General features: G+C 43.3%; 1 protein-coding gene across 1 annotated transcript in view; it reads left to right on the top strand.

Moving 5' to 3' along the window:
* LOC139253819 (low-density lipoprotein receptor-related protein 1-like) overlaps positions 1-14,007 on the top strand; it is a 2,398,725-nt gene that overhangs the window by 2,090,792 nt on the left and 293,926 nt on the right. Inside the window, exons 60-61 of the mRNA XM_070873585.1 lie at positions 5,887-6,074; positions 12,496-12,701. Of these exons, the coding sequence (XP_070729686.1) occupies positions 5,887-6,074; positions 12,496-12,701 (394 nt within the window). The remainder of the gene's footprint in view (positions 1-5,886; positions 6,075-12,495; positions 12,702-14,007) is intronic.

The following is a 14,007-nucleotide window of genomic DNA, read 5'->3' on the forward strand; positions in this document are numbered from 1 at the left end:
CACAGCTCTTCATATGACTTATCTATGTGCTTCACCGGACCTTGAAGATTCTTCATGAGGCTGTAGGTCGGTGCCCCGCAGATTGTGAGGAGGACCGCTCTCCTTTTTGCAGCGCTTCCTTCTCCGTCCAGCTCGTTGGCTACAAAGTACTGGTCTAGCCTTTCGACATAGGCTTACCAGTCCTCACCCTCCGAGAACTTCTCCAGGATGCCCACAGTTTGCTGCATCTTTGCGTTGGATTCGTATTCTCGTCGGCAGTTATTGTGTTCCTAACACAGATGATGCTGCACACAGGGAGGTTAAAGTAACAGTGACCTCAGTCTTTAATAAGACACTCCAGAGTGAGGAACAGGCCTTGGGGGCCGGCTTATATATAGTGCTCCCAAGGGATGCTGGGATCCCTTGGGACTTCAGGGGTTGAGCTCCCTAGTGGCGGACCATGGGAGTGCATGCTTTACAGATACACAACCATAATGAACAGATAATCTGTTTTGTTAGTGATGTTGGTTGAGGGATAACTATTGGTCAGGACACTGGCAAGACCTCCCCAGCTCTTGCTTGAAATCGTGCCATGGGATTTTTATGGCCACCTGCGAGAGCAGATGCAGCCTCAGTTTTAATGACCCATTCGAACAACAGAACTCCCTCAGTATTGCACTGGAGTGTCAGCTTAGATTTTTGTGCTCAACGTTCAAGAATTTGAACCCACAAGCTTCTGATTCAGAGGCTACCAACTGAGCCACGGCTGACATGTAAGGTAATTCTGATAAAAAGAGGTGATCTTGCATGCTCCCACTTCTCCATATTTTTCTTATATATTGTCTGCCTTGGGCTATGGTTCTTTCTCTCCCCAGTACTGGGCCCAAATACCTGTGATCCCTCTCCGTCCTAGTTATGGTGGCGGAGCAGGAGTTCCAAACCACAGTGATGAGTGTTTGACTCTGTCAGGTTTTCCAAGGCCAGGCAACTTGTGTAGTCTTGCTGAGCATCTGCACCAGTATTGGTACATCTTAGGTGCCTGTTTTGAGGTCAGTAAAATGCAGCACTAGTTAGCTATCTATGTGCAAAGCCAGTAGATTTGGCAGAAGAAGTCAATACATATAAAAAATCATCCTCTTTTCAGGAATGCCAATGATCTCGTGGGAAAAAAAGATTTCTCCTGAGCATTCCAGAACATGAACCCTGCCTGGAACTCCTTTGCGCGCCTCACTTTTGCCGCAGAAACGTACTGTATTCTTGCATCTTTCAGGCATTCCTAATGTTGGAAGCACAGGAGGTGGCATTAGAGATAAGCATCAGACTATCATCTGGTGGACCAGTAGGAAATGGGCACAGTGTCTGCAAACCCAATTTTGCAATTTCCTCTGCAAACATCTCGCTTCTGCTCTCCCAATGCACTGTAGCACATTACTTCTCCCTTCATGGTGGTTGCAATATGCACTCAAGCTAACTGCTTACAAAAATAAATCAGGAGATATTGCAAAACAAGAAACAGAGGTTCATCACCTTTTCAATCAGAAACCAGCAGGCAGTACCAGAGAGGAATAAAATGCTTGCAGCAATAATTCAAGTATTGGCAAAACAGAAGGCAAAAGGAGGTCACGCACCTGGGGAATCAACATCCATGTATACAGTTGTTGCCTAAGCAGTTTTTAGTCCCAGTAAAGCAAATGCCATGAAAGTTAATTAGCCTACTCCTGCTAATAACCCTGACCACTCGCCCCTCCACCCAATGACAAGGCAGATCTGCACTCACACCCAAAGAGAGTTACAGTACCCCTGACTAGCTGCATGCATTCTTCGGGATGAATCCTATCATACTGGAGGCAAGTTCTTGCAGTCAAAGCATGTTCTGTGCGAATTCCAGCTTTTTCTTAATTCTATATTCAGCTGAGTGAATGAAATAGTATCAGAAACTGAACATACTATCTGTCACGTGGGCTTTGAAAGGCGGAACGGCCAATATATCTGTATATTAGCCATGAAGGAACTCAGCTGTATTAATCTTAGGAAAGGTCTTTGGGAGACACCAGGAAAATATATTAAAAGACAGATAATGGAATACCAGAGCAGTCGTTTGACTAGGATTTGGCAGTTCCTTCGTTAGATACAATATTAATTGATTGATCTTAGCCCCCCAGCTTAAACCATTGCTGCAATCTACAATAAAACCATATTGGTTTTTTACCTGAAAATGTCTGGTCATATTTCTTGGACCTTCATTCAAGAATTTATGATTTAACAGTTTTGAAAACTTTTATACCAAGATTATTTCTTTATTTAGATGAAGATTCAAAATAAATGTGATATATTTTAGATTAATCAATCTTGCGCAATAAAATAAAAATCCCTCTTTATCATCATCATCATCATCATCATCTCCTCCAAATTTAGGAAGTAGCAACTTTTTCTGCAGTCCAAATGATAATGGGGTAGAGTTTCAGCTTTAATACCTGGGTGTTAAGCATCACATGGGCAGGGTGCAAAAAGGAACATCTGACAGAAAGGATTGCACAGCCTTTACAGACGCTGCCTGATTTTCCAAAATGAATGGAAGGAAAATTCAATGAGTTCTTTGAGGGGCTTACAATCATCCCTGCCAAATTTTCCTTATCACGTTCTGTCCAGGCAATGCCCAACATGCAGACAGTGGGATGAATATCTAGCCCATTATTATGTAGGACTCAGCAAGGTACAGAGAATGTTCTACTGCAGGGCTGCCCAGATTTATCCAGGCACTGAAAGCAATATTTCAAATGTCTCTGGATGCGATTCTAGAATCATATGGCATGAGTGCAGGGAGGATTCCTAATCACCACTTAATTACCATGATATATCGTGCTGCATCCTCAAAGCTGGTATGGTGGATTGTTGCATGAAAAAAGCATCATGATTGCTTCTGGGGAGTGGGCATGACACAGTGATTGGACATAGTGGTTGGCTATTGAATGGAAGCCTTTCCTATAAGTGAAACTGAGAGGCTTGTTTTAGAGGGATTTTCATGCCACATTTTTTTTATTCGTTCATGGGATGTGGGTATCGCTGGCAATGCCAGCATTTATTGCCCATCCCTAATTGCCCTTAAGAAGGTAGTGGTGAGCTCAATTTCAGAGGGCAGTTAAGAGTGGGTCTGGAAACACATACAGGCTGCACCCAGTAAGGACGGCAGATTTTCTTCCCGAAAGGACATTAGTGAACCAGATAATAACAATCCAGTAGTTTCATGGTCATCATTGCTAATATTGGTTCTTTTTAAATTCCAGATTTATTCAATTAACTGAATTTTAAATTCCCCAGCTGCCGTGGTGGGATTTGAACTCACGTCGCTGGATAGTCTGTCCAGACCTGGATTACTAGTCCAGTAACATAACCGCTATGCTATTGTACACCCAAACATGTGTTCCGTCACTTGCTTCTTGTCCCTATGGAACCCTGCCAATGTATAGAATTGGACTGCTCATTCTCTTTGCTTCGCAGGTTCCTTGGAGAAGGTAATAAACTGCAAGGCCCACCGGAATAGACCTTATTTATACAGTGGTGTCCTTCTGCTGCTTAACTAATGTGACAAAAGTTCCACCCAGGCTGCCTGGAAATCTTGTGGCAAAATTTCAAGGCAGTGGTCGCTGTTCTCCTGATGGAAGTGGGCTGACATGGCGGGGGAGGGAGGTGCAGATTGTGGGTGAGCAGTTATCTGTACTGCCAATTTTTCATGAGAAATCTAGCGAACACTTTTTGGAGTTGGATTGTGATGGTAAGAAAAATACTAACATTACAATAATTATATGAGAGAACTGGAATCTATCCACAAATGTTTAATGTATCCTTTTCAGAAAGCTGTCTCTTTCTATTTCTTGAAATGTAACAGTTCTGCTTGACAAATCAGCCAAACCTTGGTATGAAATATTACAGAAAGAAAGATCTTGCATTTTATATAGTGCCTTTCACATTCTGAGGATCTCCCAAAGCCCTTCACAGCCATGGAAGTACTGTTAAGTGTAGTCACTATTACAGTGCAGTCAAACATGACATCCAATTTGCGCTCATCAAGGTCCCATAAACAGCAATGAGATAAATAACAATATTTTTTTTAAGAATGTTTGGTTAAGGGAAAAATGTTGGTCAGGACATCTGTCGAAAGTTGTGTTTTCCTTTTGTCCAGACCAGTCTTAATCCGGGGGCCACAACAGTAACTATAGGCTGGAAAATATTGTTGGTAATATTCTCAGATGATAAATTTACCTTTCTCCTACCTCTTCTTCCTGTTCACTCTTTTATGACAGAAATTAACCCTGTTATTTTAAATAGGCTTAATTAGTGGCTAGAGGAACGACATACCAACATGGTAAACAATCATCAGTAATTTCTAGCTCACAATGTGGCTCTATCCATCAACCACTGTACAATACCATTTAAAATATATTCCTCTGGATATCAAAGTAACTTCAAAGGATTTTCTCTCAGTCTGGCTGTCTCCTGCCATCCATTGTGTACCTGGTTAAAAAAACAGCATCCATTTTATCTGCTTGATAATTTTCCCCAATTATCTGCACTGTTTTTATGGCCTGCACCATTTTTTTTAGAGTAAATAAAATCTCCAAGTTTCCCCAAAATTTCTGCGCTAGCGTAATTCACTTAGGTAGGATTTTTTGTAGGCTACGATTTTTTTACCTCATTGGGGGCACAACCTGCCACCCACACCAATTCTGGCCATTTACGCAAGTTTGGCCAGCTCTAATTTACTCCAATTTTTCTTCGGACGTCGTATGTGATCACTCTTGAAAAACCTTCTGGGCAGTTAACAAAATCAGCCCAGGTAAGAGAATCAGTGCAGCAGATGCAGTTCCACGGCCGGGACAGCAGCAGCAGAGAGGACGGGTGGGGGGCAGTGGGGAGGGAGAGGGGAGAGGCAGGGCGGCCTTTCAGCCAGGATTAAGAGCGGCACCGGGAGGAGGGAGGCCCTTCGGCCAGGGCTAGCAGTGGCAATCGGCATCAGGAGGAGGGAAGTCCTTTGGCCAGGGCTAGCAGTAGTAACCGGCACCAGGAGGGGGAAGCCTTTCGGCCAGGATTAGGAGCGGTACTCGGAACCCAGCAACGGCACCGGGAAGATTAGGAGCAGTACTCGGAACCCAGCATTGGCACTGGGAGGCCTTTCGGCCAGGATTAGGAGCGGTACTCGGAACCCAGCAACGGCACCGGGAGGCCTTTCGGCCAGGATTAGGAGCGGTACTCGGAACCCAGCAACGGCACCGGGAGGCCTTTCGGCCAGGATTAGGAGCGGTACTCGGAATCCAGCAACAGCACCGGGAGGCCTTTCGGCCAGGATTAGTAGTGGCACCGGGCACTGGGAGGGAGGAGGCGGGGGAGCGGGATGGGGGATAGACTTTTGGCATAAACACTTTAATAATTTAATGCTGGTAAGCTGCTGCAATGTGCAAGGCGCTTGTGCAGGTTGCTGTGAGCTGGCCAGAATGTGTTGTATGTTTCACTTTCCAGCCTCAGCCCGCAGTGTGTTCCTTGTTACCCTGGCAACCTGATCTTTTTGGCGCAGATCTTATCTCCACTCCCAAAACTAAAGGACAGGCTAGGTGGCACCAAAATGAATAATTCAAATGGGGAAAGTTGGATGATTTATTTTTTGCGTAGTTGAACCCCAAAAAAAGAGTTGTAACTCTTCAAGTACGCCAAAAAACGGCTTTGGGGAAAATTGAGCTTTATAATCTGTTTAGATTCAATAGAGTTTGCTTTTCTTACGAAAGCATATAAATCTTTGCGGATCTTGGCTACATTGTCACTTATTGTGTTGTTCTATTTTCATTTTGTGTCACTGCTTTAGGTAAAAGTTTTAGCTATTTAGTTAGCTTTAATACTTTATTCCTTTCTTGTTAGGTGGTGCAGCACACAGGACAGGCTATTCCAGATGGATTGGCAGTTGATTGGATTGGCAAGAATCTATACTGGTGTGACAAAACAAAGCTGACTATTGAAGTCTCTAAACTTAATGGGCTTTATCAGGCAGTCCTTGTGAACACAGGACTGAAGACTCCTAAACACCTAGCGATCGATCCTCGCACAGGGTATGAACATAATTTTAACAACAGCATTAAACTGCAACCAAAATATGTTTTCAAAATGACTGAGCTACACCTATTCCTAAACAAATCGACCTTTTTTTTCTTATTTATATGGAAGTATGGGATAATGCTAACTCTTAGCATGCTTAAAAAAGGAACTTCATAAATTTAACTGTGCTGCTTTAAGGGTTTAATGGCAGGAGATTCCTGTCAACATTTCAATCTCTCAGCGTTTGAATTACCTGTGAGACTCAGCTGTTATGAATATGCACATGAAAATGGCATTTGTATGGTTTATCCTTTTCCTAACTATTTGCATATTGGGGTGCAAATTCTAATTTCTATATAAATTATTATTGATATAGCTTTCCAATGGCAGTAGATCTGCTGAAATCATATATTTTAATTCTTCGGCCTCTTGAGGCATACAGCCTTTCTAATCATATTTCAATTTTTTCTGGATGGTATTGTTATTTCAACCTTCAAAATTGTCATGTGTGAAAAATTATGTAAAAGTTTTTTTTTTGAGTAAGTGGTGCCTGAGTTAAAGGTTAACATATTGGAACTTGAAACAAAGTACTGCAGGTGATGAAATCTGAAACCAAAACAGAAAATGCTGTAAAGCCTCAGCAAGTCAGGCAGCATCTGTGGAGAAAGGAAGGTAGGGTTAAAGTTTTAGGTTTCATTACTCTTCGTAAGAGTTAGAATTACATAGAATTTTGCAGCACAGGAACCGGCACTTGGCCCAAATGGTCTGTGCCGGTGTTTATGCTCCACACGAGCCTCCTCCCACTCTACTTCATCTCACCCTATCAACATAATCTTCTATTCCTTTCTCCCTCATGTACTTTTCTACCTTCCCTTTAAATGCATCTATGCAATTCGCCTCACGACTGCTTGTGCTAGGAAGTTCCACAATCTAACTACCTTGAATAAAGAAGATGTTCCCAGAATCATTGGGAGAGAAATTCATTTTAGCCAGGAAAGTTGCCGGTGAATTAGCTGCCGGTGAAAATGGCTGCAACACCAAAGGGGCAAAATTAATCTGTGGCGATGGAGATGGTTGCAGCAGCGCTTGCCTGCAATGCAGTGCCATTCTGGTGGCATTGCTGGAGGCATCCGAGGTGAAATCTGTGTGCAGATGCAGCATTGCAGCTTCCCACAGCCTTTGGAAGCGAGACTATGGAGCTCACAAGGAATTGTGGGCAAGTAAGAGGTCTGAGAATTAAAGGGGGCATGCACACAGAAGCAATACAAACTAAAATGAAGTGTAACAATGCAGTTTTCAGCACTTTTTTCTTTAAAGAAAAATATTGAACATTTAAAAAAAAGCCCCAAATGTGAATATTCAGCTCTTAAAGCTGAGTTTCCTTCCTAACCTCAAAAAATTGGAAAAAATGCCTCTGCACTAACAAAAATGACTCAGCAAGTCAGGGAAAGAGCACACAGGGTCTCACATGCAGCACTCCAGCTTTGTGCAGAGGGTCAACACTGCTTGGCAGACCCTCTACCCACATGGCCAAGGAGGCCCTCCGGAAAGAACGATATGGAACCACACCATCGAGGCCGTCACTGTCAGCAGTGTCACCCCCCCACCACCTGGCTCCAGTGCCCAAAGAGGCTTCTTGACCTCAAACCATTGGTCAAAGTCAGTGAATGCATCTTCAAAAGCCTACCAAAAGCCTCACACACTGCTCAATACTCAAACCCAACCACCAATCACCCGCCTACCAACAATCTGCACAAATCACGAGGCACATCTCCCATTCCTAGCTTCACCATTCTGAGCAGGGGTATGGCTGAACCTTTGGCCAGCAGCGGGAAAAGATCAAAGATGCTGGTATTCTCATACGTTATCCTTCTTCCGGCATGCAGCTCATGCTTTCCCGCTCTCCCGCTACCACAACTCCACCCTTGTGGAGGCAGAGAGGTTGTTTCCACTGGTCGGGGAGACTAGAACTAGGGGGCACAGCCTCAAAATACGGGGGAGCCAATTTAAAACTGAGTTGAGAAGGAATTTCTTCTCCCAGAGGGTTGTGAATCTGTGGAATTCTCTGCCCAAGGAAGCAGTTGAGGCTAGCTCATTGAATGTATTCAAGTCACAGATAGATAGATTTTTAACCAATAAGGGAATTAAGGGTTATGGGAAGCGGGCGGGTAAGTGGAGCTGAGTCCATGACCAGATCAGCCATGATCTTGTTGAATGGCGGAGCAGGCTCAAGGGGCTTAGATGGCCTACTCCTGTTCCTAATTCTTATGTTCTTATGTTCTTATGATGTGCTGCCTTCATTTCCCACACCAAAAAAATGCAGCCTTCCCAACCAGTGGGTGACCAAGAAGAGGGAGCAGAGAGTGAAGAAGAACAAGAAGAAGTAGATTGATTTGACACTCCCAGCCACCAGCTCCTCAAAGTCAACCAGCAAGGCTATATGCAGTGTCCCCCACTGAAAGTCAGTAGCCATGCTGCAGCCATTGGGGTAGCACTGCATGACCTCAGTAGGATAGGCAAAGGCACATACAAGACACTCACTAAGAGAATGCATACTGGTGATGAGTTGATTTCTTGATGTCACATTGGCTAGATAGACATACATAGGTGAATTGGAAAGTTTGCTTTGTGGTTGCTTTTATTTCAGCATTATGGCCAAGAGGATATTGTGATGGGCAGTAACAGAGGGAAGGTAAGGTGTGGGACAAATGTTGAAAGGTGAATTGGGGTTGTGGTCACTGGTATCAAAGGCAAATGATTCCATCCCGCATATGCCAGCCACAAAGGGGCTGACTGGGATGCATCCTTCCATCTGCTTCCACCTCTCCTGCTCCCTCCTCTTCTGCTTCCTCCTCTTTTGCATCTTCTTCAGCATCTTCCTATACTTTGTCTTCCCCTTCCCTCTGCAAGCAGATACTATCAATCTGAAATGAAAACATAAAATGCTGGACATATGCATCTCGACCTGAGACATGGACTCTGTTATTCTCTGCATAGGTGTTGCCTCACCTGCTGAATATTTACAGCATTTTTTATCTTCTCAAAAGCTTTAATTTACCATCCGAAGCCTAGCAAACGTCCAGCAGCAATCCCTGCACACTAAAAAAAACTTTTAACATCTATTTCAGCAAGCCACTACTTCTATAAAATAAAAAAACACTCCAAAAGCACGCCAGGGTAACCTGTCATGCTTAGGACCCAGTGCTGAATTCAATGCTAGGGTCGAAGTTCGCATTGGTGATGTTAAACATAGAAACATAGAAAATAGGTGCAGGAGTAGGCCATTCGGCCCTTCGAGCCTGCACCGCCATTCAATGAGTTCATGGCTGAACATGCAACTTCAGTACCCCATTCCTGCTTTCTCGCCACACCCCTTGGTCCCCTAGTAGTAAGGACTACATCTAACTCCTTTTTGAATATAATTAGTGAATTGGCCTCAACAACTTTCTGTGGTAGAGAATTCCACAGTTCACCACTCTCTGGGTGAGGAAGTTTCTCCTCATCTCAGTCCTAAATGGCTTACCCCTTATCCTTAGACTGTGACCCCTGGTTCTGGACTTCCCCAACATTGGGAACATTCTTAATGTATCTAACCTGTCTAAACCTATCAGAATTTTAAACGTTTCTATGAGATCCCCTCTCATTCTTCTGAACTCCAGTGAATACAAGCCCAGTTGATCCAGTCTTTCTTGATATGTCAGTTCCACCATCCCGGGAATCAGTCTGGTGAACCTTCGCTGCACTCCCTCAATAGCAAGAATGTTCTTCCTCAAGTTAGGGGACCAAAACTGTACACAATACTCCAGGTGTGACCTCACCAAGGCCCTGTACAACTGTAGTAACACCTCCCTGCCCCTGTACTCAAATCCCCTCGCTATGAAGGTCAGCATGCCATTTACTTTCTTAACCGCCTCCTGTACCTGCATGCCAACCTTCAATGACTGATGTACCATGACACCCAGGTCTCGTTGCACCTCCCCTTTTCCTAATCTGCCACCAATCAGATAATAGTTTGTCTCTCTGTTTTTACCACCAAAGTGGATAACCTCACATTTATCCATGTTATACTTCATCTGCCATGCATTTGCTCACTCACCTAACCTATCCAAGTCACTCTGCAGCCTCATAGCATCCACCTCGCAGCTCACACTGCCACCCAACTTAGTGTCATCCGCAAATTTGGAGATACTACATTTAATCCCCTCGTCTAAATCATTAATGTACAATGTAAACAGCTGGGGCCCCAGCACAGAACCTTGCGGTACCCCACTAGTCACTGCCTGCCATTCTGAAAAGTACCCATTTACTCCTACTCTTTGCTTCCTGTCTGCCAACCAGTTCTCAATCCACATCAGCACACTACCCCCAATCCCATGTGCTTTAACTTTGCACATTAATCTCTTGTGTGGGACCTTGTCGAAACCCTTCTGAAAGTCCAAATACACCACATCAACTGGTTCCCCATTGTCCACTCTACTGGAAACATCCTAAAAAAATTCCAGAAAATTTGTCAAGCATGATTTCCCATTCACAAATCCATGCTGACTTGGACCTATCATGTCACCTCTTTCCAAATGCGCTGCTATGACATCTTTAATAATTGATTCCATCATTTTACCCACTACCGATGTCAGGCTGACTGGTCTATAATTCCCTGTTTTCTCTCTCCCTCCTTTTTTAAAAAGTGGGGTTACATTGGCTACCCTCCACTCCATAGGAACTGATCCAGAGTCTATGGAATGTTGGAAAATGATGTCAATGCATCCGCTATTTCCAAGGCCACCTCCTTAAGTACTCTGGGATACAGTCCATCAGGCCCTGGGGATTTATCGGCCTTCAATCCCATCAATTTCCCCAACACAATTTCCCGACTAATAAGGATTTCCCTCAGTTCCTCCTTCTTACGAGAACCTCTGACCCCTTTTATATCCGGAAGGTTGTTTGTGTCCTCCTTAGTGAATACCGAACCAAAGTACTTGTTCAATTGGTCTGCCATTTCTTTGTTCATTGTTATGACTTCCCTTGATTCTGACTGCAGGGGACCTACGTTTGTCGTTACTAACCTTTTTCTCTTTACATATCTATAGAAGCTTTTGCAGTCCGTCTTAATGTTCCCTGCAAGATTCCTCTCGTACTCTCTTTTCCCTGCCCTAATCAAACTCTTTGTCCTCCTCTGCTGAGTTCTAAATTTCTCCCAGTCCCCGGGTTCGCTGCTATTTCTGGCTAATTTGTATGCCACTTCCTTGGCTTCAATACTATCCCTGATTTCCCTTGATAGCCACGGTTGAGCCACCTTCTCTTTTTTATTTTTACGCCAGACAGGGATGTACAATTGTTGTAGTTCATCCATGCAGTCTCTAAATGTCTGCCATTGCCCATCCACTGTCAACCCCTTTAGTATCATTCGTCAATCTATCCTAGCCAATTCATGCCTCATACCTTCAAAGTTACCCTTCTTTAAGTTCTGGACCATGGTCTCTGAATTAAATGTTTCATTCTCCATCCTAATGCAGAATTCCACCATATTATGGTCACTCTTCCCCAAGGGGCCTCGCACAACGAGATTGCTAATTAATCCTCTCTCATTACACAATGCCCAGTCTAAGATGGCCTCCCCCCTAGTTGGTTCTTCGACATATTGGTCTAGAAAAACATCCCTTATGCACTCCAGGAAATCCTCCTCCGCCGTATTGCTTCCAGTTTGGTTAGCCCAATCTATATGCATATTAAAGTCACCCATGATAACTGCTGCACCTTTATTGCATGCACCCCTAATTTCCTGTTTGATGCCCTCCCCAACATCACTACTACTGTTTGGAGGTCTGTACACAATCCCATTAATGTTTTTTGCCCTTTGGTGTTCTGCAGCTCTACCCATGTAGATTTCACATCATCCAAGCTAATGTCTTTCCTAACGATTGCATTAATCTCCTCTTTAACCAGCAATGTTACCCCACCTCATTTTCCTTTTATTCTATCCTTCCTGAATGTTGAATACCCTTGGATGTTGAGTTCCCAGCCCTGATCATCCTGGAGCCACGTCTCTGTAATCCCAATCACATCATATCTGTTAACATCTATTTGCACAGTTAATTCATCCACCTTATTACGGATACTCCGTGCATTAAGACACAAAGCCTTCAGGCTTGTTTTTTTAACACCCTTTGTCCTTTTAGAATTATGATGTAGAATTATGCAGTGTTCTGACATAAGTCAGTGTTGCACACCGATTTATGTCAGAACACTGCCATTTTTTCCAGCCTGCCATGGCCAGTTACCAGCAGCGCAAAGCTAAGCTCGAAAATGGCAGCCGCCGCGGGACCCACCACCAGCTGGAGAAAGAACAGTGCCCGGCGTTTTAGTTTCCAATATTTTCTGTTTTTATATCAAGGCTTGAATTCAGTTTAACATTTTTTAATAAATATTTTTGAATAGGTATTTGTATTGGACTGACCATGGCATTGATCCACATATTGGCCGTGTAGGAATGGATGGAACTAATCAAAGCATTGTCATAGACACAAAAATCTCAAAGCCAAGTGGTCTCTGTCTCGATTATGTGAATAACAGGCTGTATTGGGCTGATGATCAGCAAGGTTACATAGAGTTTGCTGACCTGGATGGATCCAATAGACATAGAGGTAGGTAAGGCTGTTTTTTTGCATTTTGAATTATTTTATTATATGTGTATTTTTTGCAATTTGAATTATTTTATTATATTAATCCAGCATACTATCTAATAAACAATGCCAAGTATTTCGTTTTTGAAGTTTGCTTATGATAAATTTGGTAAGTTTACTTTTAATTCTATGGCTGCTGTTTCTATTTAAACGATTGGGTGAAATGAAAATATTGATAAAGGTATCATTGCATAAAATCATCACTTAATTATATGAACCATGTGCAATATTATAAAATGACGGTATGTACAATAAAATTATCTTTTGCTGACAATAGACTGCCAGTTTGATATAGTCTGATAAGGTATCTTTCACGAGTCCACAAATTGATAATCTATTGATCTCAATAAGCTATTTTGTATCTTAATCAGATTTGCACATTGTAACCCCAATGTTAACACCCCCACGCCCAACAAGAATGCCTTATATGCACGGTTAAAATCCTGGCACAGAGCTGCACACTTCAGTCATGTCATCTTCGTGTCTGTCACCATTTTAACTGGCACGGTTTGGGCAGCCAGTCAGGGCCTCGGCCCAAGTAGGTGAGGGACTCATTGACATTCAAAAGTCAACGTCTAATGACGTAATTCAGATCTACCAATATTTTAACAGTGAGAAGCCGTGCTTGGTGCCTGTTGGCATTGCCTGGAGCATCGAAGGCTAAAAAGATCATTTAATTAAATTTGTTAAAGATTATCTTGTGACTGTCAAGGAGCTGGAGTGCTCCTCCAGTCCCCACAAGGGCCTGGGTTTCCCTTTCCTGATCATGATCACCTACTGCCTCCAGCATTTCCCTGACTGCTGGGGATCAGTTCCACGAGGGCCCAGTTGTGCCCTCCTGCTGCATTTGCTTGATTTCCGCCTGCCGACTGAAGTAATTTCCACCAGCTTTGGAAGGGAGCTAGGCCCGGTGTAGTTAAATGAGGCCCAGAAGTTAAAATGGCATGAATTCGGTGTGCTGAGATAAGCTTGACACTCAACTCGTCGGCTCCATACTCAGTGCTTGCCCCCAATCAAAATTGGTGCATATGTCCTCATATAGTATACACATTTCAAAGAAATTAAAATGCAAGAAACTATGAAATGACTATTTTACAAAAGTAGTTCCTGAGACGCTGACATAAGTACATTTTTGAATAGGCATTTTAATGGATTGACTATAGTAGAAAAGAGTGAATATGTTTTTTATTCCCCCAAGTGAAAACAACCTGATAAAATTTATGAGCAATGTCGTTGCAAATCATAATACACAACTCAGCCTCATGGG

This window comes from Pristiophorus japonicus, chromosome 3, assembly GCF_044704955.1.
Source record: "Pristiophorus japonicus isolate sPriJap1 chromosome 3, sPriJap1.hap1, whole genome shotgun sequence".
NCBI classification, from domain to species: domain Eukaryota; kingdom Metazoa; phylum Chordata; class Chondrichthyes; family Pristiophoridae; genus Pristiophorus; species Pristiophorus japonicus.